Below are 27,120 nucleotides of genomic sequence, written 5' to 3'. Positions count from 1 at the left end.
AATCCATCTCACAGAAGCAAACTGGATGTTGTAGTCTGCAGAATTTACCTTTTTCAGAAGAGATTCCTTCAAATCAGAGAGTCAGATGCATTGCATTTCACTGGATGCATCGCTCCAAATTACATGTACACATTTAAAACAACATGGGAAGGTTAATATCTGCAGGAACCTGGGCACATTGAGTACAAACACAATTGGAAAATGTGAAGATTTTTTTTTTTTCTTTCAATATGATGATCTAATGATAAACTAATGATCAATTGCTGTATTCTGTGAATACTAACTCTCTGACATTATGGCAGATCTCGGATGAAGATTCTCGTAACATGGCTTTTCATCCGGTTCGATATAAATAACACATAATGAACAGGAGACTTAATGATTTAATGAAATGGTATGTCTCACTTGCATGTTAATTGGAGAACTAGCTCTGCTTCATTAGTATTCTGACAAAAGAAAAACAACTACATAATTACAAATGAACAAGTTTCTCCAAGACTGTGGAGTTGATTATCCTTTATGTGACTACATAAAATTAACGTGTCATTCATTTAAAGGTTTAGAAGATAACACTAATAATAATCTGATGACCCCATGTTATCCTTTTTGTGTGTGTGTGCAGGATTTCTCACAGTGTATGGAACCCGATTTCTGAATAAAGCAGAATGCATGTAAGAGTATGTTTGCACCCAGTCAACTCCATAAATCATCTCGGATAATTCTCCGTAACGACTCAGTGCCCTGCATTTGTTCAGATGCTGTGTAAGTATGCAGACCACACACAGACAGAAGGTTAACTAGATAAGTACACACACATGCTGAAAAATAAATCAATTACACAGGCTTGCATTTAACATTATTGGCAGATAACTACACTTCAGGCAATTAACCCACTTTTATGAAAATGGCAGAGATTAAGTGAGTTAATAAAATGCTCACACACTGTATCCTTCAGCAGATAGATATGCACACATAAAACATAACATGCTGGAAGATCTAGGGAGAGGATTTACTAAAGGGGAATTTATGAGAATCTGGCAGAATCCAATTTGATATTTATCATTTTGATTAAAGATCCCAAACCACGAATGCATTTCAAAATGTCTTTTATTTAAGAACTGAATCTTTTACAATTACACATTGAAGTGTGGAAGGGATCTGAAACAATCATGACAATACACCTTTTCATACATGTTTTACATTTGCTTATTTTCTGGCAGATGAGTGAATGTAAGTGTTAACATTTTTTCCCCCTTCATTAACTGAAGCAATACAGCTTTCTTTGCTGTGTACTTCATAACACATTGGTCCAAGTCTCTGTGTACTAAGCTTAGTCCTGAACAGTCACCATTAACAGTCATTTAACGATAGGCTTTCCTGTAAAAATTATTATAATGATTTTCAATATAATTACTCAATACAGGTCACACTCTATTTTCCTGTTAAACTTTTATCTTAAAACCGGTAATGCAACGTAACATTCACAAATACATACTGAATAAAACATTCACCAAAAAAATTTTTTCCATATTATTCCACTCCTATTTTCCACTCCATTTTGTACAATGCTGATGAAATACAATATATTCCAAAAACAAAAGATCTTGAGTAACACTTTACTCTCTGTTCAGTTATAGAGGTAAATAATGAGAGTAAACATGTTTCATAGCAGATGATCCTATGTTCCCTTTAAAAGCCTTGAATAGAAAAATAATATTAAGGCTGAGGCAAAAAATTATGAGTAATTTCATAGTTAAAGTGAAAAACTAAACAGTCCAAAACCACTGTTCATTATTATTTTCCCTTACCAACGCAGAGGCGTATACGACTATGTGAGAAACAGGAAGATGGATGAAGGCTGTGTGTGTGAGAGAGATTAAACAGGACACAATGCAGGATCACAGGAACGCTGAGGTAAAGCTTAATCATTAAATGACAGTAATGTGTAGGTTAATACACACCTGGTCTATCACTGATTATGCTCTTGCCGTCTCCTGCAGCATGTTATCATGTCACCTGTGTGCTAGTGAGTGTGGGTGAAGTGGCAGAGCAGTAATCAGAAATGCACAGTAAACTGTTTTGCAATTACGCTGCTTGCCTCCACAGCAAAGAAGTTCATTCCTAGTCTGCTCATCATTGCTGGCTTTGAAAAGAATTCGAAACTAACTTTGGATACTACGGTATTTACCACTGTACCTTAGTTTAACTTCAGCATACAGTACTGTGTAAAAGACTTAGGCACCCAAATTAGTACAGAAACATTTCCAAATATTATTTTTCCAGCTAAAATGTAATGTTACAGAAACACGTTTGTAAGTCAGTAAAGAAAATACAGATTAGAAAGCAAGAAGAAAAAAAAAAGAAGAGAAGAGATTACGTAACAAGATACTTGTAGGACAAAAAAGTACTACTGGAAAATTACATGCAAAAAAAAGTAGAAAGTGTGACAGTCAAAATCTCCAGATGAACTGTAGAAAGATGCTCAGTAAAACTTACCCACTAATTTCCTTCAAAATCAAAATGCAACTGTACTCAAGACCACTGATGTTATTTTTTTAAAGCAGAGGGTTGTCACAAAAAATACTGTCTTTGTTTACCATAATACTGTTCACTACTCTTTATAATATTTTATTTTCATAGATACATTTTAACTTTATTGTTTTTAAAGGCATCTTTGCTTTACAGAATTTCTGTCTATGACTAAGAGTTTTGCACAGTACTGTATACGAACTGTATATGCAAAGGATTCTATTTCTGTGGTTTGACCTGATGTATACACTATAGTCTCTACTGGTATTTCTTATTCATGGCTAAAAAAAAAAAAAAACACTGTCTGGCAGCACCCTCCGAAAGAATCAGCATATATGAGTAAGAGTTATAGACCAGAAGCATAGCTCATGAGTTAATATTCCAAAAAGAACAGCCGCATCCGAGTCACTTTGGCACATCATATCCAACAGAAATACATATGCAAGTTGAAGAATACACTTTTCAGAGACGTTTCAGTCAATCGATCCTAGTTGCAGCTTTATATAGCTTCAGAGAGGTTGTACTGGCAGTCAGAGAACATGCTCCGATCTCCAAACTGCCCTGATCTATAAAAGTAGACAGCACTCGTTGTGTCTGCAGTGTAAGAGAGCACCTGTTTAACTGTAAAAGTTCATGTAGGTTCCCTCCTTTTTGCATCCAAGGTATAAGATGTTTTAGTCCTGATGAATCTTTTCTTGAACTTTACACTCATACTGGAAAGAAGACCTCAGTATTATTATTAAGGCAATTTCAGACTAAATTAGGTTTGTAATCAACTGACAATCAGCAATATGAGAACTTTATTAAACACAAGTATAGAGCAGGTAATTGTGTGTGTGTGTGTGTGTGTGTACTTACAAGAGCAAGCTGCCTTCCTATATTTCCCATGGTTATCACACCAGCAAAGAAGATGCAGGGCAGCCAAGATCGTATGTACAGGAAGTCAGGAGATGTATATCTGCACATACACACACAGAGAAAAGAAACTGAAAAAGTCACTCTTACTGACAGTTAATTATTTCATGTAATTGTTAAATTTGAAAAAGAGAAACTCACTGAAACACTCCATTGTACACCAGTAGCTGAGTAGTTAGAGTCGCCAGAAATGCAATGGCGACTCCCAAGCCAAAGCCACTGCGTGACCTGTCAAATGTCCACCACAAACCGACGGAAAGTGCAGCCAGGGTCAGAGACAGCTGCACATTATTTGCAAAGTCCACTTTCTGACAACCAGGAAATAAAGGAAAACACACCAGACACATTCAGCTTTCTTATGTACAGTACTAGCACTGCGTGGATCTCATGAGATGCTGTGCTTACTGTATTTTCCCAGAGTAAAATTTATCAAATATATGCTGTAAATGTCCACTTATCAGTGAAGAAATTTTTGCCACATCTACAAATCAAGTACTTTTACACAAATCTAGGTAATTAACTTCTTAAAGCCTCCTAAAACTTTATCTCAGCTCTGTGCCATATGTACCCACCAAATACATAATACCATGCCTTCAAATCAGGAAGCAATTATGCCAGGTTGTTCCTCAGTTTTGTATTTACTTTAGTGTAGTTCCTAATGATGCATGTGTCTGCTAGACTGTATTGCAAACAGAGACTTCGAAGCACTTTTGTATTTCACTCTGGATAAGGGCAAATGCCAGGAATGTAAATATAATTGTAAATGTAAATATAGCATATACACTAACACATAAGTGGTGGTTTACATGTTGCTTTACTGTTTTACTGATTTATGTATGCAAAGAAGAGTCGGTTAGGTGCATCCATTGTGGTCTGAGAAGGATACAGCGCTGGCATGATTAATGCCAACAAAGACAGCCACACAGCGCATCACACTGGACCACTCACGCTTCAGCTTATGGGGCTCTCCCAAACGCCTGTCTATACATGGATACAGCAGCCCTATTAGAGCTGAGAGACAGACAGAGAGAGACAGACAGACAGAGAGAGACAGACAGACAGAGAGAGACAGAGAGAGAGAGAGAGATAATTGGGGAATTGAGGAATTGTTGCTCAGTATGTACAGGTTCCTTTAACATTATATTTCTTTCCATTGTGGTGCTTTTAAAAAGTTTCACTTAAAATTAAGAGAAGTCAACACTGGATTTATACATGTAATTTCTTAAAAAATAAATGTATCCTCAAAGTAACTGACAGCCTGATAATAGCAAACCATCACTTCAGGAGATAATGTATTACCTGATGCTGTTCCACAGCAAGGTGGTACCCACCACGCTGAAGAAAAGATGCTACTGATGACATCAGGAGGGAAGAGAGTGACATTACGCTGCACCTGCAGCAGGTTTAACACAAGCGCTAAAAACACACCCACACCGAACAGCATGGCCCCTCGGATCAGCAGGTTAGTTGTGTGGTTTGTTATCATTCTTATGTAGGGACCCTGTCGGGACATCACCTTACCACCGGTGACCTCTGCCATAGTGGCAGTGACAGAGCACTGATGATCCACCACTCCCTTACCACCACAGTCAGCTGTTTTCACACCACACCTGCAAAACAGGAAGTAATGAACAAACTGATTAAATGGCCTTATTTTGTAAAGAAACCAATTGAACAGTTGAAGATTAAGGAGATGTATTTTTGAAAAATATTAAGTATTCGTTTAGTTGCTTAATGGTGAATGACTATGAAGTCCCAAAGCATTCTTAAAGACTTAAGAATGCTAATCAAACCTTAGAAAAGCTTTTATCTGGGTTTTTAGCTTTTAACTTTTATCTGGGTTAGCTGACCACAAGGTAGGTATGCATCAAAACTATTCTCTGTTATGGCACCGAGGGGAAGTGATATAAACATCCCCAAGATGTCAGAACAGCCAAGTTCCTATCTGTCTTCAAATGACAGGTAAAGACCCACATCTTCCTGAAAAACTTAAACTACCAAAAGTTGATGTGCTCTTCTTGCTGCATTACTTCCAAACAGAGATTTGGACTCCTTAATCTGTGACCAGGAGGAAAAAAGTAGTCTTAATGTATTAATTGAGAGAGACTTTAAAGCACTGTTGTACATCACTCTGGATAAGGGCGTTTGCCAAATGCCGTAAATGTAAATGTAATGTAAATTTAAACGCTTTAATAAATTGTGCCTTTTTTTTTTAAATGCCTACATGCATAATCAGATAAGCTCCCTGTAGGAGTTAACCACTTAAATCAGAAACGCGTATGGAGACGTTTCTATACAGCTGTGTGAATAGTAAGCGACCAGCTCGGAATTCATACAGCCACATCATCATCATCATCATCATCATCATCATCATCATGAGGCCAGTCAACAAACTGCCCATGCTAACTATCTATATTAGCCACCTAGCATTATGTTTAGGATAACATTTATATTAATCTTAAAATTAACACACACACACACACACACACACACACACACACACCGAGAAATAATCAGTTTAAGCTAGTCACAGATGACTCCAGACTGTTTGAATGTTAAAGCAGCTATTTAACTTTACCCTGGCTACCCTGTGCTTAACATGTAGCTTAGTTCACCATCGACCTGATAAAGAAAATCAAAGCCACTCACCATTTTGTAAAATTCTCTCTAATTAAAGAAGACAATCCAGTGTCCAATAGAAGGCCAACACGTTGTAAACAGATAACTTGCTAAGGTCAGTTTTATTTACAATCTTCCAGTGTCAAGGCTACGTGTTTGATCTGTTCACTTCCGCCCCCACTGCTCTGCCATTGGCTGAAATCAGCGACCAATCAAAGTCAGAGTATGTGACGTCATTACTCTTGACTGAGGAAAAAAAAACCATCCAAACCTCAAACTAAACTCATTTTGTTTTGAGAAAATGTGCTGTTTGACCTCACCAATGTCCCAAATTATGTTATATTACGAATCTTTTTATTTTATTTTATTTTATTTTATTTTATTTTATTAGGTAGCTTTCATATGAATGATCATTAGAAAAGGAATTTATGCTTTACCTGTTTATACTCTTTAGGTCTAATAATAAAGCTTGAAAATATGTGACTCTTAATTTTTGCTGGTAATGTTCTGTAAAGTTACTTTGTGAACTACTGTGTGCATTGTCTTTGCATGGAAAATTGATTATTTGGTTAGATTTGGCAGGCGATCATATTGCTGTGTGTGTGTGTGTGTGTGTGTGTGTGTGTGCGTGTGAGTATGTGTGTGTGATTATTAAGTGGCACACACTAGCAGGGTTCGTAAAACAAACATGTTGACCAATTTATCTGTACTGTTAAACAAACTTTCTGCTTGTGGTTTTGTCTTGTTTTGTTGCTATTATTTATTTTTTATTTTTTCTAGATAGATAGATAGATAGATAGATAGATAGATAGATAGATAGATAGATAGATAGATAGTAATTTGTCATTGCAAAGTACATGGCAACAAAATGCCATTTAGCATCTACCAGAAGTTCAAATAGTAGTAACAAGTGCAGATAAATATGTAATTATGTACATCAATAAATAAGGCTATGTCAGTATGTGCTTAGAGATGTATGTGCAAGTTGTATTCACAACATACAAAGTGTAAAGAAAAGACTAATTAAATATTTGAGTAATATGTGTGCATCATGTACATTGTATGTACAACTGTAACAGAGATAATATATAGTGTAGATAGATAGATAGATAGATAGATAGATAGACAGACAGATAGACAGATAGATAGATAGATAGATAGATAGATAGATAGATAGATAGATAGATAGATAGATGGATAGACTAGGGCTGATCTATGAATTAAGAATATGTATATATGTACATTATAATTATAATATACAGAGGAAATGCAGCAGAATGTCCAGGGTGGAGCAGAACTGCAAGTTAATGATCATTTTGCATCTACAAAAATTTAATTAGTTGATTTTTTGTTCTATTCTGAAATTAACTCCAATATTTAGACGTGCCCAAAGGAAAAGAAATGAGAAAAGAAATAGTTCAGCAAACATATGACCGTGCAGGCGTCACGTGACATCGCGTGCCAAATATGGCGGCCTCCACTGTTTTTCAGAGACTGAGAACAGGCTCAAAAATAGGTGCTCAATACGATCAAGAGGGAAACATCATCCAGGTGTGCATGAATTACAGTGCCTTATTATATAAAATAGCGAGCAGATATAAGAAAAGATTCTGTAGGCGTGTTGGTGATGTTGTTGTTAGCGACGTAGCATAGCTAGCTCCGGGTCACTGCCATTGGTTAACGGTGCAGTGAAATAGTTACCTAGCTAACTAAAATAATCAAGATGAAATCAGACGTGTACAAGTGTCACTTGTCCTAAATTATATCAGGAGAATTTACTTTAATATAACAGGTTTACAGTTAACCCCTGCAGGTACCAAATAACGAGGCGGATTTATTAACACGCCCTAATCATATGACTCCTGACACATGATAAAAACTCCTGGTTTTTCTGATAGTTCTGTTTTTAATCGAATCATACTCAGTACTGTTAAAGTGGACCTAGCTGTATATTGCTTCAGTGTTTTAGTGTTCAAAAATGGAAAAGTGGACCTTAAAGGGGACTCGGTTCTCTTTATGGAAATACACTATATTGCCAAAGGTTTTGCGACACCCCTCCAAATCATTGAATTCAGGGGTTGGCCTTGGCCCCTTAGTTCCAGTGAAAGGAACTCTTAATGCTTCAGCATACCAAGACATTTTGGACAATTTCATGCTCCCAACTTTGTGGGAACAGTTTGGGGATGACCCCTTCCTGTTCCAACATGCACAAAGCAAGGTCCATAAAGACATGGATGAGTGAGTTTGATGTGGAGGAACTTGACTGGCCTCAGTCCAGACTTCAACCCGATAGAACATCTTTGAGATGAATTCGAGCAGAGGCTGTGAGCCAAAACTTTTGGCAACATAGTGTATTTAGCACTGATGACATCTCAGACAACTTGTTCACACCAGACCTCCTTTACCACAGTGTAAAAGTGAATATGTGTAAGACTGTGCAAATGGTTGCTATAATTTGCCAGAAAAACAGAGCAGACAAAACAGATTCGAAGTAAAAAAAACACAAGCATTTTTGATGCTGAACCAGTCAAATCAACTCGTGCTTCCTATCATAGAGCTACTGACTCTATTACTGTCTTCTAAGTGGTTAGGGTAGATAAAATACATGATTACATCACATATATTATCTACATACTGTATACTAATCGTCTTATGCCGTGACTTTTGTTCCTTTTACCGACACAATCCTATTAAAATAGTTGTTGCTGCCTAACAACTTAAACGGTATTGCTGTTACCACAGTAGCTCTATTAGCTTGTCTGTTATGTTGCTACCTAACACTGCTGACCTGATTTTGAGACCATGTGGCCCCACAGAAAGCCCTTTGAGTTGTTTTTCTGTTTGGTGACATATAACTGGAGCTATGTGTGTACACGGCAGATCTCGAGTTCTTTGTCTGTAAAGCAAAATATAAAGTGGCACAATGTGAGAATGTTTTCATAATGCAGAGCTCTGAATGTCATCTCAGTTTTGTTCACTTATAGGTCACTTTAGATGAGTTCATTTGTTGTGTTGACGTATACACAAAAATGCTGATCTAAGAGCACATAAAGTGAACTAAGTATGAACAAACCCAGAGGCAAAAATCAGAGGATTCACTTGTTTTGTTGTTGATGTGGTGCAGGTGGAGACACGTGAAGATGAGGAACAGAGCGTCAAGCTGGCAGAAATCCTGGAGCTGTTGCTGGCTGCTGGGTATTTCAGAGCACGCATCAAGGGCCTCTCACCATTTGATAAGGTATAGCCACATCTTTAAACAGACTTGAGTTCTCTCCAGAGAGCTTTAAACATTCTATCCATTATTTCTTCTGAGACACAGACCTGTTTTCAATATTCTCACAGGTAGTTGGAGGCATGACATGGTGTATCACAACATGCAACTTTGACATAGATGTTGATCTGCTCTTTCAAGAAAATTCCACCATAGGACAGAAAATGTAAGTTGGTTTTTGCAGAGCAAAATGTTGCCAGTGTTCAAAACTTATGAGGAATGACATTTGAGATCCAGACAAGATGTCAGTGTGTTAGCAGCTCATGCTGCTTCCATTTGTCTGCAGAACATGCACACTTACCATTAACTATTGTATGAAAAGTTTCACATGTAATGTTTCTTTGGAAAACTTTAAACCATTAAATATTTATATTCTCATAACATATGTATATCAATGCAGTTCTTTTTATAAGACACTATTTTGATATTGGTACTAATTTGCTTAACATCTCTAATTTACATGCAATTTTGCACCAGAGGTATCTACTCAGTGGAATCAGTATTTACCAAGGTTAAGAAAATGTTGTCATTATGAATCTGAGGTCCAGCAGAATGTTTTTCCTGCATAAGGCACTAACTTTATAAGGCAGTTCATAGTCTGGTTATTTTCTTTCAGAGCTCTGACAGAAAAGATCGTTTCTGTGCTACCCAGGATGAAGTGCCCTCATAGGCTAGAGCCACATCAGATCCAAGGCCTTGACTTTATCCACATCTTTCCTGTCATACAGGTGAACTTGGAAGGCTTTTTCTGAGCTATTATGTTTAAGCTCCTTAAAGACAGAATGTTGTTTTGGTAGCACGTTGTAAGTGATTATTACATTGAGTGCCTTTACTCCTCTGCTGCAGTGGCTGGTGAAGAGAGCGATAGAGACTCGGGAGGAAATGGGAGACTATGTGCGTGCCTACTCGGTCTCTCAGTTCCAGAAAACGCACACCTTTCCTGAGGTGAGAGTGCACTAAAATTTACAGCACAGTTGAATTTTGGAATCTGACAGTTGTACCAGCTGGAATTAAAATCACAAATCTCGTCTATCAGAAATCAGACTGTATAGAGCTTAGCAGTTAGCTATCAGAATGTCTCACTCTTGATTATCAGGTAAAGATTTGAACATTATTTGTATTATGAATGTTTTTCGCAGGATGAAGAGTTTGAGCAGAGGAAACAAAAAGCAGTAAGAACTGTAGTGGATGTGTCTGTGAGTATCTCATTATGTCTGTTCTGTAAACACACTGGCATTCATGTGGATTCTTTAGTTGTAACATTTGATACTGAGAATTTTATCGGATGACACATTTTCCTGTAAAATCACTGTGGTGACTTTATTTAATGTCAGTAGTCTGTATTCCATTTGTTTATGTTCTTAACCCTTGCACAAAACCCAAGCTTTCTTGCTTAGATCCATGTACTGAAAAGCATGTCTAGTGAATTTTTTCATGATTCATGTGTATGTGTTTGTGCAGAGAGTATATGCTCCTCAGAGGCGATATAAGAGGCAGGCAGATGCAGGAGAGCTACTGGATGAAGAGTCCAGGGTTCATTCCACCCTGCTCGAGTATGGCAGGTAACAGACATACACACACTGCTGTGTATTATATTACACCTTATCACTGTCTCACTCTTCCTGTTTTTCTATGAACAACACTATTTCCATCTATCTACCTATATCACTCTGTCTTTTCAATTATATTTAATTCAATTCAATTTATTTGTATAGCGCCTTTTACAATGGACATTGTCTCAAAGCAGCTTTACTAAAAAAATAGGAAAAAATAACTAAATAATTAAAAATAAATTATTAAATTAAATTATTAAACTATTTTATCCCTAATGAGCAAGCCTGTGGCGACAGTGGCAAGGAAAAACTCCCTGAGAGTTATATTTCCATTAGAAATACTTTCTCACTAAATCTCTGTATAGCACTCACTCTTTATCTATCTATCTATCTATCTATCTATCTATCTATCTATCTATCTATCTATCTATCTATCTATCTATCTATCTATCTATCTATCTATCTATCTATCTATCTATCATACTTTATCTTTAAATTTCAGACTGATAACTATTTTGAACTTTCAGACTGTCTTTGTCAATCCAACATGAACATTATTCATGACAAACTTTACCTATTTAGTTTGAGTTGTCTTTCTGCACTCTTCCTTTAGAAACCTCATGTCAGTCTTTGTTTTTCGTTTTCGTGTAAAGTATAAGCCTTTTATGTTACTGAACAATTGAACATATTAAAAAAAAAAAGAAAGAGAGAAAAGTATTTCTCCCTTAATTAGCACGCCACTTTAAGTCTCGTTTCGCTGTGTTGACCCAGTGGTGTTTCCAGCCCTTCCAAAGTGCTGAGCTTTTCACTTCACATCACCTTCTCCTCACCCTCTTCTTTCCTCTTCTTTCCTCATCCCATCAGTTCATGCCTAACCATTTCCTTCTACATGCAGTAAGTACATGTGTGTTTAGTCTGAAAGATTTGCAGTCCTTTAAGGAAAACGCAATTTCTTTTATTTTTGCCCTTTTTGGCATGCTGTTTTTACTTGGAATGTATTTTGGGCAGAGCAGCATGACATCCATGTGTTTTTTAGAACGTGTCTAAGTTGCACTTCAACACCTGTTTAAATGTTAACAGATTCCATCTTCAATAACGCTGATCTCAAAAACAGTGCTTTTCTTTCTTTTCTTGACAGGCGTTACGGATTTAGCAAGCACTCTAAACAGGACAAAGTGAGTCTTAATTTTCTGTACATTTGAAATATCAACTAAATTATAACTAAATTGGCTGTGATGTAAGATGGTGTTTCATGTGATGCTGTCTGTGTTTTGCAGGCTGAAGAAAAGAAGCTGCTTTTGGGTCAGGGAGGACAGAGTCTGCCCGCTGGAGTGACCGAAGTTTCAGAGGAGGAGGATTTACAAGCAGCTGAGGAGGTCAGTTAGGTTGGATTTTACACTGCTTCTGTTTACAGAGGTCTGCAGCATTAGTCTGGTTTTAGACAGACTTGATTCTGTTGAACCCCTGACACAAATGTGCTAGGAGATCTCAGCACAAGTCATCATCATTTTATTTATTTATTCTTATTGGTGCTATTATGTGCAGAAAGGCACATGACTTGACTCTTCTCTGTCCCACAATATTCCCGTATGATTCATGGTACATATGTGTTCTGGAGACTAATAATGCCATCATCACCTAAAACACATGCACAGATAACTTTACATTCTGAACAAGTTAGAAGTGAACATGGGAATCGCAGGTACCAGGTCCACTTCCAGATCCACATGACAGCTTTCTCATTACCAGTTTTTTCCTGCTTTGTTTTGGGACTAAACTGCCAGTGTGAAAGGCTCATGCTCAGAGTGTGATTATATTTCACCTTGTATCAGCATTCAGGAGCAAAAATGTATAACACTGATGTATTGTGCCTAAAATGTGGATTAAAAGGGTTTTTTTCGGCAGAGCTCTCCTGTCTGAAATTATTCAGGCTTGACTCCAAATTGCTAAGAGATGAGAAAAAATACCCTGCCGGAGTTTACACAGAAAACTAGCTTAAAAAATAAAATGTTACAGTGGGAATGACTGCTATTTACACGTGATTGAGTTTCATGAAAATATATTCAACCTTCTGAGACAGGTTTGTTTCTCAAGGAGATGACGATGAAGTCAGCGTTCATGCTTTGTATATGTAGAGCACTATGAAGTTCATTATTAAGATACACATCTCATATATGCTCTCATATTTACTCTTTCTCTCTACAGCTCAGAATCAAAGCTCTCATGACTGGTATGGCTGCCATGGCAACAGAGGAGGTACAGTATTGATAAATATATCCTAAAATCCTTTCATCATCGCATAAAAACATGGCCAATGTAATTATTATATTATTATATATGAGATTTAACCTGAGCTCATGTTGATTCTGTGTGTGTGTGTGTGTTGTAGGGAAGGTTGACTGCTAACACAGTGGGGCAGATTGTGGGGCTACAGTCTGAGGAAATAAAGCAGATTGCTTTTGAGTATGCTGAAAAGGTGAGCAGTCTGATCATTATACACACTGCTAATGTGCAAATAACTTTGTGACAAGACTTTGGATTATGATACAAAAGTGTTGGTTAATCCAAATTCCAGGTATTCTGTAGTCATCAGTTTGTTTTTTAATTTCTTTTAATATAAATTCTGGATTTATAAGTGTTTACAAAATACTCTTTCATGACCCTACCACTGAAATCTGATTACTGTATCACACATAATATGAGCTTAATAACCCATTCTGTGGCTCTGAGATTTCCAGAAAGATTAAAAAAATGGATTTTTGGCACATTTAGAACTCCATTTTATGTAAATAATCCTGTTTAACGCTCAGGAAGTGTAAAATGCTCAGGGTAAATGAGCGTGTGATTCTGCAGGCAGAGCGCTCTGCTGTGGATGGTACGGAACGGTATGGCCCTGTGCAACAGCATCGTCGCGTGGTTACATCCCTTAACAAACAGATCCAGCAGAAGACTAAAGAACTGGAGGAGGTAACATGAACATATACACATACACTCTTACTGAACAACATTGATGCACAGCTTGGGGTTCAGTCTATGCTTCAGTGTTAAGTTAGTTTCATACCTTCATGCTTTCAGATGCAGGCCAAGCAGCAGAATATGAAGACAGCATGTGAAGAGGCCAAAAGCAAATTAACTGAGGTAATACACATGTATTTAATCCATTTAACACACATTATTGTTTTCTGTCATATTTATTACTTTGAACATACACATACAACCAGCATTATAATCTTTTGAGAGTGGCAGATGGTGAAGATACCTGCTCATGCAAAGTGTATGTCTAAGGGGGATACAGATTATGATGGCAATTAAGTGAGTGTGTGTGTGTGTGTGTGTAGGCCACTGAGCTGGCTGAGCAGTTGGAGAAGGAACTCAGTTCTTTGGCAGATGTGGAGGCTCAAGCTGACACTGGGTAGGTTTTCATTTTTAACAAAGTATATTAGTTTCATTAGTTTTAAAACAGATGAGGTCTTACTTTTTGGTAGATTAGTTAGCTAAAGTAATTTTTCCCTGCAGTTTGCTTGAGAAGCTTCGCGCTCTGGTGGCCATGAATGAGAACCTCAAACAGCAGGAGCAGGAGTTCCGCACACACTGCCGTGTATGTAATATCAAATGCCTAGTTTATATTCTGTTTATGTTTGAATGACACTTGATGAGGTTTTGAGTGTCAATACAATAACTGTGTTCATCCACAGGAGGAGATGACACGGCTGCAGAAGAGTATTGAGGACCTAAAGATAGAGTTTGGAGATGAGGCTGATGATCAGAAGGTGATTTAAGCACGCTTTTATGGAAAACACACACACACACATTTCTGGATGCATTTGAAACCTGTAAATTTTTGTGGAAAAAAGTAGGTTATATACCTGAATTCAGTAATATAATGGTAAAATAATGGTGTCTAGAGACAGAAAATCCATATATACAGAAAAAGAGAAAGAACTTAATAATTATAACATCAGATCTTCACAATGACATACAAATTATTCTCAGGCTATATAATGCATAGTATTCGATATTCCAAATGTTTCACACACATCCTCCTTTTCTCCATCCCTGTCTCTCATGGGTTTTAGGAGAGAAGTCGTTTAATAGATCAGCAGTACCGCACAGACCGGGAGAAGCTCCAGAAGATCCGCCTTCTGATGGTAAGATTGGAGAATCAGCATTTTATTCTGCAGACTAAATGAAATCAAGTTCCCTTTCTTTTATTGGTGTTGTTCCCTGCAGGCTCGAAGGAACCGGGAGATTGCCATTCTGCAGAGGAAGATTGATGAGGTTCCCAGCAGAGCTGAGCTTACACAGTACCAAAAACGTTTCATTGAGCTCTACAGCCAAGGTCTGTGTGTGTGTGTGTACACATACTCCTTGACAGTTAACCTTGATTCATTATTTATGCATGAGTTTGCTTTATTTACTGAACTCAATAGCATGAGAATCACATGGTGTTATTGAACCTCTTAGCTGAACTACAGTCTGACCTGAAGGACTTGTTCTCTCACTGCAGTTTCTGCAACACACAAAGAAACCAAACAGTTCTTCACACTCTATAATACTCTGGATGATAAGAAGGTCTACCTGGAGAAGGAGGTACAAGAAACCTTTTGTTGTTGCTAGTGTTGTGGACATAATATACAAGTATATCTATGTACTTTACATAAAGGTTGTGTCCAAAACTATTTTATGCTACAGCCATACCATGCAGTTTTCAGATCAGTGTGATCAGCAAATTTAGACAATTTTAATCTGCATCATTACACTTATGTCTTAAAACTTTGATAGATGATGAATATTTTGTGTTTAGTGGAATTTCTTTGAGCTTAGCTGTGCCTTTCTCTTCACAGGTGAATTTACTCAATTCCATCCATGACAACTTCCAACAGTGAGTGTCAATGGAATCATGTCCATATTACTAATCATTATAAAGTACAGCAGCTGTTTCAGCTATATGGCTGACACATTCCATCACTTGGACATTTCAGTGAATTTCAATCGGTGTATCTGTGTATGTGTTTGCATTCAGGGCCATGGCAACCTCAGGAGCTAAAGAGCAGTTCCTCAGGCAGATGGAGCAGATAGTGGAAGGAATTAAACAGAGTCGAATAAAGGTTCATAAGAAAAACTATATTCTTGTGCAGATATGTATGTATTAAAAACTACTTAACTTTGTTTTTAGTTTTTAATAATCTGTTTTTTAACCTTTGTGTAGATGGAGAAGAAGAAACAGGAGAATAAGATGAGGAGAGACCAGCTGAATGACGAGTATCTGGAACTACTGGACAAACAGAGACTCTACTTTAAGACTGTGAAAGACTTTAAAGAGGTGAGAACACTACACTGCACTTTCTTTAAACACTATTTAGCCATACACCACAGCCCTCATTTATCAACATTGTATTAGAAACCTGTTCTTGGGCAAGAGAGTGAGAATTGTGTACAATTCACTGTCCTTAGGCAGCTCAAAACTACAGTTGTAATGTAATGAAGCATAAGTACAAATTGTTCACAATCATGTCATAGATTTAGATGATTACTATGTGATATGTAAACAACCCTTAAATCTTCCTGTAAATAGGACGTTAGTTTGATAATGTCATGCAGAAACAGGCAAAAAAAAAATTTCTGAATCAGATAGTTGTGCAGAATTATGGTTAATCTTCTAATTATCTTTAAACCAAGTTTTTTAAGATATTTCAGCAAATTAATAGCACCAGAACTATGATTGAATGCTGTACACCTCAAAGGCCTCTCGAAGCCTTTTACTTATAGTAGTTTTTCACTGCTAAGCATTAATCATCTTGATAAACTCCACACTAATCACCGAAAGGTTTGTACATGGAATTTATGCAGATTTTTTGTACACACATTTCTCACACACACACTCCAAGTACCTGTATTTTGTTCAGCACATTATATATAGTGTTATCACGTGTATATATATATACACACACATTACATATATATAACTACATATATAGATATAGAGAGAGAGAAATAAATTTTAAACATTATTTTTGCCTCTGTTCTACAGGAGTGTCGCAAGAATGAGATGCTGCTGTCCAAGCTGAGAGCAAAAGGAGCATCCTAAAGGTTTTACAAGTTCATTTCTCCCATTATGTTACAACTGTGGATGATTAAGTCAACTGTTCTGTACACAAATTAATTACAAGCACTTGATTGGACCCAAAAACTAGATTTGTAATAGCTAACCTGTATAAATATTGACCTGTAGCCCATTTATGTTTAATTGTCCAAATCATGTTGAGCCATTTCCTAACAGATCTCTTACAATGCCATGCATACTTGCACGGGTGTATTACCCCAATGTAAATTGTGTTTAAAAATCAACAATCATAGTGGACTCTGTATTCCATTGTTTTGTAAAAATGTTTACACCATTAAATAAACCATCATGCATTCATCACTTTAACTCTGAACTGAATTCTTGTTCCAGACAAATTCAGAAACCGACTCAAACAGCTGCTGTAGTTACTGAAGCATGGCAGCATCTTGGTTTTCTGGAATATTTCTTTAATTAAGCCATCAGTTGACCCATACAAAGAGGACAGAAAAATATTCATATACAGATTAAAGGAAGTTCATACGAAAGTTGCATTACAGATTCTCCACACAGTTATGAGGAATGGAAACAGATCCAAATTCAGTCTTCCAACAGCTTCTCCGAATACACATACAAAAGAAGCAGACAAGTATGTGCATAATTAACCACTGACCATGACAACTATTCCCATGTTTCCTGAAGCATTAAGAAATTAGAGGAAAGGAATAGTCAAACTCAGCGGGAGAACTGTCTGCGGTCTCCCTTGCCCTTGTTAACATGTTTGAAGATCTTTGCCTTATGCAAGTTCTTGGATTTCTGGTAGCCGAAGCCTCCACCTCCTCCTCTCTTCTGTAGCTTTACACCTTTACTGCTGTGAACATCTGAGAGGGAGCATGTTAAGGAATCATACACTGCAACAGTACTTTAAATTCTAAGAAGCATTAAAATAATCAGTTGCAATTTACAAAACTAAATGTCAAGTAGTTCCCAAAACATTGTTGGAGTGTGTAATTATTATAGCTTTGTTAAATGCACTTTACTGTTTGCATAAGTGCTCATAATAAGGACTTGCAGTACAGTAAAAAGAAAACATTAAGAGAAACATAACAGTTTCTGCATTAAACCGTCCCATCTGCAGCACCAACATGGCTTATTAGTTCACTAGTGACATCTTATAGTCTCCCTTTGCCCTCTCCATTAAATAAATGTAGTATTCCTCACTTCATGCTGGAGCAAGTCTAGCATCATTCATCTTCTGTGTTGTACAAAATACACTATACACATTTTGTGATGATACAAATATAAAAGAGCAAAATATTGAAAGGATACTGAGGTCGACATAAGGTGGTACTTTGAAGCCAAAGGACAGCGCCACCTGTGGGAGGTTGAGTGTCTGTACATTGTAGATCTGTTTGAGGGAATGGGAATCATATGCTCTCACGTAGGACTTGTAAGCCTCCTGAGCCGATTTATGCAGGTAGTAATTCTTCTCAATCAGCTTCTCCAACTGAAACACAACAGGACAGAGGGAATACTGTTTGTACTTCTGCTACTAGATTAGATAGGTTTAATAGATGCTTTAATCGTTTGTTTAAAGCGTAACTGGACAGACTCACCTGCGACTGAATATCTGAGATCTTGGTCCAAGAAAATTCAAACTCACTCAATGGGACCTTGAAGGGGAAAAAACAATGTAAAAAATCCCATTCATCTGAATGTAGCTACAGTCATCACCGATTGAAATCTTTGAATAAGTTCCATCTAAAAGGTTATAATGCTACCTTGGCCTGTTTTAGGAATCGCAGGAAGCCGAGCTCTTCAGGTCTGAGGATTAGGAGGGCATGCCCTCTGCCATCAATACCTCGAGCAGTTCGACCCACACGGTGGATGTATTCCTGAAAAAGTGAATTAGCAAACTCAAATTAGTTTATCACACATGTCTAGAATAACAAACCGAAACATTATTGCTGAAGTTATACCTTAGGGTCATCTGGTGGGTCGTACTGCACGATCCAGTCCACCTCAGGGATATCGAGTCCTCTGGCTGCAACATCAGTGCAGAGCAAGATGCCAGAGTCTGCATTACAGAACTGGAAAAATGTGGTGGTTCTCTTGGTCTGCTTCTGCTTGCCCTGTAAAACCACAAAAGAACATTAACGTATGCTCATTTTATTAACAACTTACAACTGAAGTTTAAATAAAATTATCGTACACAGCCTGGGAGAGTAAGATTTTTTTTAAAGAATGACAGAGTCGGCTAGCCATCACAATTTGGCCCTTTTTAACGTCGCTCAGGTCTTTACACTTGCCCATTTTCCCTGCTTCCAAAAAATCAACTGTTGCCCAATATATCCCACCCCTTGACAGGTGCCACTGCAACAACTTAATGTTACTCATTTCACCTGTCTGTGGTTTTATGGTTATGGAAGCTGAATCAATAGCAACTGTGACATTAATTCCAGTATTCACACAAACATTTTATGCTTTACAGTAGCTTCTGAAAGGCTCATTTGCAAAAGATTAGGAAAGGAGTGCATTTGCAAAAATCAGTCAGATGAAATGAAAAGCATTAATTGCCTTCTCCAGGCTACACACTCCTTTACAAAGTGTTCCATTTCCTTTAATAGCTCACCATTCACAAACCCACCATTACTCAGAGGAATACAAAGTATAGTCGTCTAATGAGGAAGGGTGTATAAACTGATACTTAAGCATTTAGATCAACACACTTTAAAAAAAATAGTTCTTGTTGGTGACCTTTCCAACCTGAGACCATAGTCACAAACTACTAATATTAGTACTTCCTCATGCACACAATAGGTGCGTTTACATGGACACTTGTAATCCGATCGTAACAGGACTAGAAGCACAATCAGATTAAAAAAAGCGTCATGTGAACACGTCAATCGGATGGAATTTTTTTTTGAAAATTAAAATTTCAATCGGATGGTAAGGGGTGGTTTAAACCATTTTTAGTCCGATCGAGAGGACATGTAAACACTTAATCGGATGGAATATGTTCCTGGAAGGTTCTGCGCATGTGCAGTGACGCAAGAATGACGTATGACGTACGGATGTTACGGAGGGAATCCTGTTTTCGTGGACTGTGCACATGTCAAAAGCGCATAACAATCTGATTATTTTATACCGTGTTCATGTAAACGCTGCGATCGGATTAGTCAATCTGATTGAATTCAGTCCGATCTGATTAAAAAGTGTCCATGTAAACGCACCTAATGTCACACATAAAAAGGAAATATCTACAGCACAGAGAGACAAGCACAACTCTGTGTTCTGATTAGTGGCAGTGGTTATGGTTTTTAGCTACTGATCAGAAGACCGAGTTCAAAACCCCAGCACCGTCACTACCGGGTCCCTCAGCTTCCCAGTTGTTTCATTTCTCAAGTGCAAGGTGCTTTCGATAAAAGTCTTAACTTTAAAGTAAAGTAAAGAATTATGTGCAGCCTTTTAGGTGAACAAAATCTGCAAAACAACTTACATGGATGGCCATAACAGGCAGGTCGATGTAATTGAGGAGCTCATAGTGATACTTCACAGACATGCAGGAGGAGAAGAAGACCATCAGCTTCTTCTTGCGGTTCTTCTTCAGGAATGTAAAAAGCAGCAGGAAGCGCTTCTCAGATGGGCATACCACATAGCCCTAGGAAAAAAAAAAAACCACACAGTTGAACAAACAATCCAACACATACACACACAACGTACAAAGGCAACATACAAAATGTGGTCAAATTCTGCAAAGAGCTCATGCAAACAGCCAGAATAAAGTTATACATGTTAACATTCCACATGGTCGACATTTGCTGGAGCAATACATCACCTTTAAATGATATTGTACTGCAATGATTTCACTCTAATATTAACCAACACTCCCTGAAAGCCTTTTTAGGCCATTCTGGACAGGCACATCATTTATCATGATATTTTAAAATGGAAAATATATCACACAGAAAAGTCAATACTGTACAATCCTACATCTGTGGGTAAAAATGCCTGCTGTTGTCAGTAAACAGTATAAAAATGTTATACTTTTATTACTTATATGAAAGGACAGCATCTAACAAATACTCTGCACTGTATTCTCAGAAAGACTAGTGTACCTGCTCCAGTCCTTCCACAGTTGCTGTATCTTTGTTATCATCCACTCCCACATACAGAGGCTCTTTCTTCAGAGAGATCCGTGCCAAATCCTCCACTTTCCTCGTCTGTGTAGCTGAGAACAGCATGGTCTGTCTCTTCTCTAAGTAATGAAAGTTAAAGAAGCATAAAATAACTAAATCAATATTCAAGTCTAGCAAAGCTAATTAGAGACAATGTTTTATTGTAAATGTCGCCATCTGTTATCTAAAACACGAGGCTCTTACTTGGCAGCAGTTTGATGATCTGTTTAAGTTCTTCCTCAAATCCAACTTCGAGAATTCTATCTGCTTCATCGATAATCAGACACTGCAGGTTTTTATACATGAAGCCAGGAGTATTCTACAATGAGCAACAGAAAGAAAGGCACAAAAATGCAGGGAGAGTTAACACAAGACCAAACAGTATATCCTCTGGGTTGGCATGTTCATTGTAAGGTATTCATATGATGTGCAAAAGTGGAAATGTTAAAAATACTGTTGCAACACTTAAAATGACAAATTTACAAGTATATTAAAATCAATGTTAAAGCACTGCTCTACCTGTAGATGGTCAAGCAGTCTCCCAGGGGTGGCCACCAGGATGTTGACTCCATTGCCAAGCTTCTGGGCTTCAGCTGAGCGGTTACTGCCGCCCATGATGAGGCCATATGTGTGCACGTGATGGGTCATCAACTCCTTCAGTACTCCGTATGTCTGCATGGCCAACTCGCGTGTAGGGGACAAGATCACCACTCCAGTACCTGAGAAAGGGGATGGAACATCACCAGACAAGTTTCACTAAGACAGGGCCAACATCAATTCCAGTGAAGAAAACAAAAGGCTATCATGATCCCATAGCATCATGTGACTCCATTGCATTTTGTAACTGATTCCAATGTTTTTTCACTAACTGTTCATTGGATTGCTCAATAATATGACATTGACCTACTCTAACAACATGTTGTTGTTGTTGTTCTTTCGGCTGCTCCCTGTTTGGGGTCGCCACAGCGGATCATTTGGTCTGCATGTTTTGATGCCCTTCCTGATCCGGGCTCGGGATCAGCACTAACAGTTAACTCTACAGTGGCTGGAACTGAGAGCAACTGAATGTGGAATTGTGCCGCTGGACCACCAGGAGGCTTACTTTAGCAGCCAACAACAAAATCTGCCCTTCATTCCCTGTGTTTAAGATTAGTGGAAATTATTTATTAAATGTCACTGTTAACTGTTCTAGTGGCATCTCTTGCAACCTTCTCACAAGAATAACATAACACACAGAAGTACAGCTCCAACCACCAAACTGGCACCAGAATCACAAAGCGCATAAGTAACTGAACATAGAAAAACTATTTTAGGTTGAATTATTACTTTAAGGAGTAGTTTTAAATGCCTGGACTAATACTGTGTACTCACCATTCCTGGGCATGAACCTGAGTTTATTGATGAGTTCAATGGCAGGAACGAGGAAAGCCAGAGTTTTGCCACTGCCAGTTTTAGCAGCTGCAAGAACATCTCTGTCGAGAGAGAAACTGCTTAATGAGATTCCTGCACTTTCTCTCATAAAATGCTTAAAACATGAAAAAAAAAACTGTAAATACAGCAAGGCTTGTCAATTAGTTATCAACAGCAGCATGAAGAAAATTCATTGCATGTTTTGTAACAAAGATTTAAATTTCAAACTTCATTTATATTTGGCGGATGCCCTCATCCAGAGCAACTTACATTTTATCTTATTTTATACAGCTGAGCAACTGAGGGTTAAGTGCCTTGCTCAAAGGCTCAGCAGTGGCAGCTTGGTGGACATGGGACAACCTTCCGATCAGTAGCCCAACACCTAAACCACTAAGCTACCACATCCTGATGGTAATCTCACCTTCCCTCCAGTAGGGGGCGTATAGTTTTGTGCTGAATCTCAGTCATGGTCTCAAAGCCCATCTCTTTAATAGCCATGAGTGTTTTCTCGCTCACAAGCTCTGCCAGTGAAGCAAATGACTGATCTTCAAATGCTCCTGAGGGAAAAAAAGACAATAAGAAAGAATGAATGAATGAATGAATGAATGAATGAATGAATGAATGAATAAATAAATAAATAAAGCATGAACACACCCAGCAACTCATTGTCAGGCACACAGACATCTTACAAAACAAAGAAGGTATTTCCACACCTGTCAGTCCAGAAGGAAGCTGTGGTCCATCACACTCCTCCTCTTCCTCATCTCCATCTTTCTCACCGTCATCATCCTCCTTAAATCCTTCTTTTGCACTCTCCTGTTCCTCTCCTCCCTCAGAGAGCTCAGCCCCATTGCCCTCATTGTTCTCCTGTTTGGCCTTTTTCACAGCTAGAAAATAAACAACCCATCAGTTACCAATAAATATATTCCAATAATACCAGAATTCAAGAAGCCTACATTTAATCAGAGAACAATAACGATGTAGAGAAATACTTCTATTTATATTTACATTTTAAGTGTGAGTGAGAGCGCTTTGTTACTTTATTTACACAGTGCTTTATTAAATATCATTTTTTACATACCAGTTGTCTGAGTTTCTGTTTTGAGAATAACCTAGTTAGACCATCATAGCCACAAGTTCTTGCTGAACATTCCATACCAGATTCACCCCCTCTGTTGTTAGAACAATCTCCATTATGATGTGCTCGCAACGTGGCAACAGTTTGGGGAAGACTCATGTGTGTGTAACATTGAGGTGTCCACATATTTAGACTAACAATCTATAAATCAATTCAATCAATCGATTACTGCCTTATATGCCAATGTATCAATCCAAATCATCTGATCATTATGTCAATACTAAAAAATAATACATTAAAAAAGCAGCATTTTGTTCATGTAGGATGACATTTTCCTGAATGAGGTGCATATATTTTAGCACAGTATTCAGGATGCTCAAATTTCTATATCTTTTCTATACAAATCTCTACAAGGTAAAACTGGCAACCCTGCTAAAAAAAAATCCAACTTAGCCAACCTGACCCACTACCAGCCTCCAAAACACAGGCAGAGCTGGATAAATAAGAAAGGCCCTAAATCACTGCTAATTAATAGGCATGCAAAGATTATAAACTGATTTGTATTTACAGTGTTCTGCATCAGTATTTGTTAAACACAACATCACAGGTGAGTTCTTTTCAGGAACTACAAAGGATTATCTCAGGTGTGTAACAAGGCACAAGTACATATTCCTCCAGCTGTTAATCACCACCACAGACTGGATTATGTGCTCTTAAGAAAAACTCACAAACGCTGGTGGGATCTCCTTCTTCATTTAGTTTCCTCTTCTTCTTTTTCTTCTTCTTGCTGCTGCTTTGCGTGCCGCTGTTCTCCTGCGTGGACTCAATCTTCAGCTTTTCATCTGCCTTCTCCTGCTGTGTGCCTGCAACTGGAGTCTCTTCCGTGGTCTCTCCATCACAGTCCTCAATTACTACTTCAGACTCTATTAGAGAGCAAGACAACAGCGTTATAAACACCGTAAAGAGACCGATTCAGCTGACAGCAACACTATAAAGCTCATTAAGACATTTACATGACGTTTACAGGGTTAGATCTTACTCCTTCCAGGTGGAGACTTGACATGACACAAACACGAAGAGAAACTAACAGAACTATAATATTTATCACATTCTGTCACATTACTAACTTGGAGACTAGCAAAATTCCAGTAAAACGGTGGAGTAGGTTAAAGGGGCAAGTTAGCCATCCACACCTATGAACTTATGTGAAGCAAATTTTGGACAAAAACTATTTAAAACGCTCGAAACTCGCAGATCTGTGGACAAATCTCACATTGCGAAAATAATGAAACGCTCGTGTGTTCAGGCTAGCACGCATTCTACGCTAGCTTAGCTTAGTACGCGGCATAAACTCAACATAATCCACAGACTCAAAGGAATCAACTTGAACATTACCGTTTTCCTCTCCTTCTTCTTCTTCCCTTAGCTTCTGTTTAAGCTTGCGTTCTTTATTCTTTGCATTCCTTTTCTGAATTTTCTTCCGAAGAAGCTTCATCTGAAGATCGGCCATGTCTGCATGTAGACACACACGTGTGTGAGTGACTCGGGTCCTTCAGTAAACACTCCTACTGTTCTGTTCCCCCCCCCCAGTATTCCTACACATGTGACCTCCGTGAATGCCTGAGTGAAAAGAAACCCGGCTGCCTGAATAAAATGTTTACCACCGTAAAAAGCAAACTTAAAGTTAAACGTAAACATCTTTTTTTTCCCCACACAAAAAGTTTATTCTTATTTTTATTCAATATTTTTAAATGTGTAATACGTAAGATACAAATAGCATAGTAAAAAAAAAATCAGGGTTTCATATTAAAAACAAAACATTTTGGGGTTTTTTTAATAGCCAATAAACCAAATCCAGCATAGATAAGATGCTCTTATAACAAAAATGAATTAACTCATAAAGTTGAAATTAACAAATCAATAACTATTAAGAGAGTGTTTAGTGATGTTCCCTCTAGCGTTGAACAGTGATGTTTATGCTGCATAGGGTTGCCAGGGTGGTATTTTATGGGTTTGTTTTAAAATACGGTTTTAAGTGGAAGAGGGAAACCCTCGGGTGGGGTATATTGGGGCGTTTCAAAAAGCAATAAAAATGTTTCAAAGCAAATAATCTGAAGAATTTAGCCATGTTTCCACATACAAAGAGCTACTCTCTTTACTCTACTATCTATACTATCTCCAATGTACAGGTATATTACTGTTACATAATACTGATGCTGATTAACAATATGTTCATTGTGCATTATGTCCATGTGGCTTTCCAAAAACCTGATAAAATCATGATTTCTGGACAATCAAATCAAGATTTCCGGACAGACTGACTATTTAAATGCTGTGTTTGTAAAAACTGACTGCTTATCCAACATGCATCTAACTTTGTTTGCAGAAAAAACATCCCTGTTGTTTTGGTAAAATTTTAAGAAGGTATTAATGAGGCATTGCAAAATTTGCACAAGGGACAAACGGATGGAATAGATCATGTCCGTACAGGACACTGATAAATGGAATTTCGCAGATACTGCAAACTGAAAATGTGAGTGGAACACAGTTACATTTTTGTTATCTATACAAATACTGAGAAACAGAAGGGAAAAACGTGTCTTCAGAACGTCGGGGCTAGGATCTGGTATTATTGTTTTGGATTTTGAGATTTGATTTAGGTGAGACCTGGCAACCCAGATGCTGCTATAAAGCAAACAGTACTGTCCGTTTAGACACATGCTCAGGTGTCTTTATATATATATATATATATATATATATATATATATATATATATATATATATATATATATATATATATATATATATATATATATATATATATATATATATATATTACTGAAATGCAGTGCAATCTGTCTGTTTGCATGTTTTGGCATGTTTTAGATGTATGTGTTTCTTTTCCAATCTGATAAATCAACCTTGGGTTTGAGACACATTATGATTTCTGATAAGAATCATTTTATCAATTTATCAATCAATCAGTAAGACACCTAAAACTGATCAGTTATCTAATCATCAAATAATCATCTTTCACCTTTCAATGGCTTGTCTGCTCATGCATAAATTAATTTACAATACAAAGTGAATAATTTGAGGGTTTATCGTTATTTTTTGTCATCTATTTTTCTTTATATATATATATATATATATATATATATATATATATATATATATATATATATATATATATATATATATATATATAAAGGACAACCACATGGTGGCAACATTTCACAATTCAGCTGTGTTGTGGCCTGGGAAAGTGCTTCACATAGTACAATTTGGATATTATCCACTATGTTTAGTTTTGAACTCTACAATTTCAGGTTTTCCTGAAATTGAAGTATGAAGTATGTTTCTCTTTTTCCATATATCTCAATCGAAAGTAAAAAAAAAAAAAATTGAGAAATTGTAAAAATATGAACTGGCGAACTGGCTTTGCTAAATTATCCCAAGGTGTTAAAGTATGTGTGAATGTATGTGTAAATCTCTCTCTCTCTCTC

General features: G+C 37.4%; 3 protein-coding genes across 3 annotated transcripts; 1 reads left to right on the top strand and 2 right to left on the bottom strand.

The window, feature by feature from the left end:
• Window positions 1-2,271: 2,271 nt before the first annotated feature.
• Window positions 2,272-6,240, bottom strand: insig2 (insulin induced gene 2). Its single transcript, XM_058393601.1, has 6 exons — window positions 6,094-6,240; window positions 4,744-5,054; window positions 4,331-4,455; window positions 3,586-3,752; window positions 3,388-3,487; window positions 2,272-3,242 (listed from the first exon to the last, which is right to left on the bottom strand). The coding sequence occupies exons 2-6, from the start codon at window positions 4,982-4,984 to the stop codon at window positions 3,204-3,206; spliced, it is 672 nt and encodes a 223-aa protein (XP_058249584.1). The 5' UTR covers window positions 4,985-5,054; window positions 6,094-6,240; the 3' UTR covers window positions 2,272-3,203.
• Window positions 6,241-7,493: 1,253 nt separating this feature from the next.
• On the top strand, window positions 7,494-17,311 carry ccdc93 (coiled-coil domain containing 93). Its single transcript, XM_058392924.1, has 23 exons — window positions 7,494-7,614; window positions 9,188-9,301; window positions 9,406-9,500; window positions 9,951-10,062; window positions 10,181-10,279; window positions 10,474-10,530; window positions 10,796-10,896; window positions 12,026-12,062; window positions 12,165-12,263; window positions 13,093-13,143; window positions 13,277-13,363; window positions 13,741-13,854; window positions 13,963-14,025; window positions 14,226-14,299; window positions 14,404-14,485; window positions 14,583-14,657; window positions 14,964-15,035; window positions 15,118-15,226; window positions 15,395-15,477; window positions 15,732-15,769; window positions 15,911-15,995; window positions 16,097-16,210; window positions 16,919-17,311. The coding sequence occupies exons 1-23, from the start codon at window positions 7,531-7,533 to the stop codon at window positions 16,973-16,975; spliced, it is 1,902 nt and encodes a 633-aa protein (XP_058248907.1). The 5' UTR covers window positions 7,494-7,530; the 3' UTR covers window positions 16,976-17,311.
• An 86-nt stretch (window positions 17,312-17,397) lies between these two features.
• ddx18 (DEAD (Asp-Glu-Ala-Asp) box polypeptide 18) lies at window positions 17,398-25,169 on the bottom strand. The gene is made up of 14 exons (XM_058392923.1): window positions 25,010-25,169; window positions 24,343-24,537; window positions 23,250-23,423; window positions 22,958-23,093; window positions 22,498-22,598; window positions 21,646-21,845; window positions 21,331-21,445; window positions 21,067-21,206; window positions 20,448-20,609; window positions 18,928-19,080; window positions 18,730-18,843; window positions 18,565-18,621; window positions 18,278-18,455; window positions 17,398-17,829 (listed from the first exon to the last, which is right to left on the bottom strand). The coding sequence occupies exons 1-14, from the start codon at window positions 25,122-25,124 to the stop codon at window positions 17,684-17,686; spliced, it is 1,986 nt and encodes a 661-aa protein (XP_058248906.1). The 5' UTR covers window positions 25,125-25,169; the 3' UTR covers window positions 17,398-17,683.
• Window positions 25,170-27,120: the final 1,951 nt, after the last annotated feature.

The sequence above is a fragment of the Hemibagrus wyckioides genome, linkage group LG06 (assembly GCF_019097595.1).
Source record: "Hemibagrus wyckioides isolate EC202008001 linkage group LG06, SWU_Hwy_1.0, whole genome shotgun sequence".
Lineage (NCBI taxonomy): Eukaryota > Metazoa > Chordata > Actinopteri > Siluriformes > Bagridae > Hemibagrus > Hemibagrus wyckioides.
This window is presented reverse-complemented; position numbering and strand designations above follow the sequence as displayed.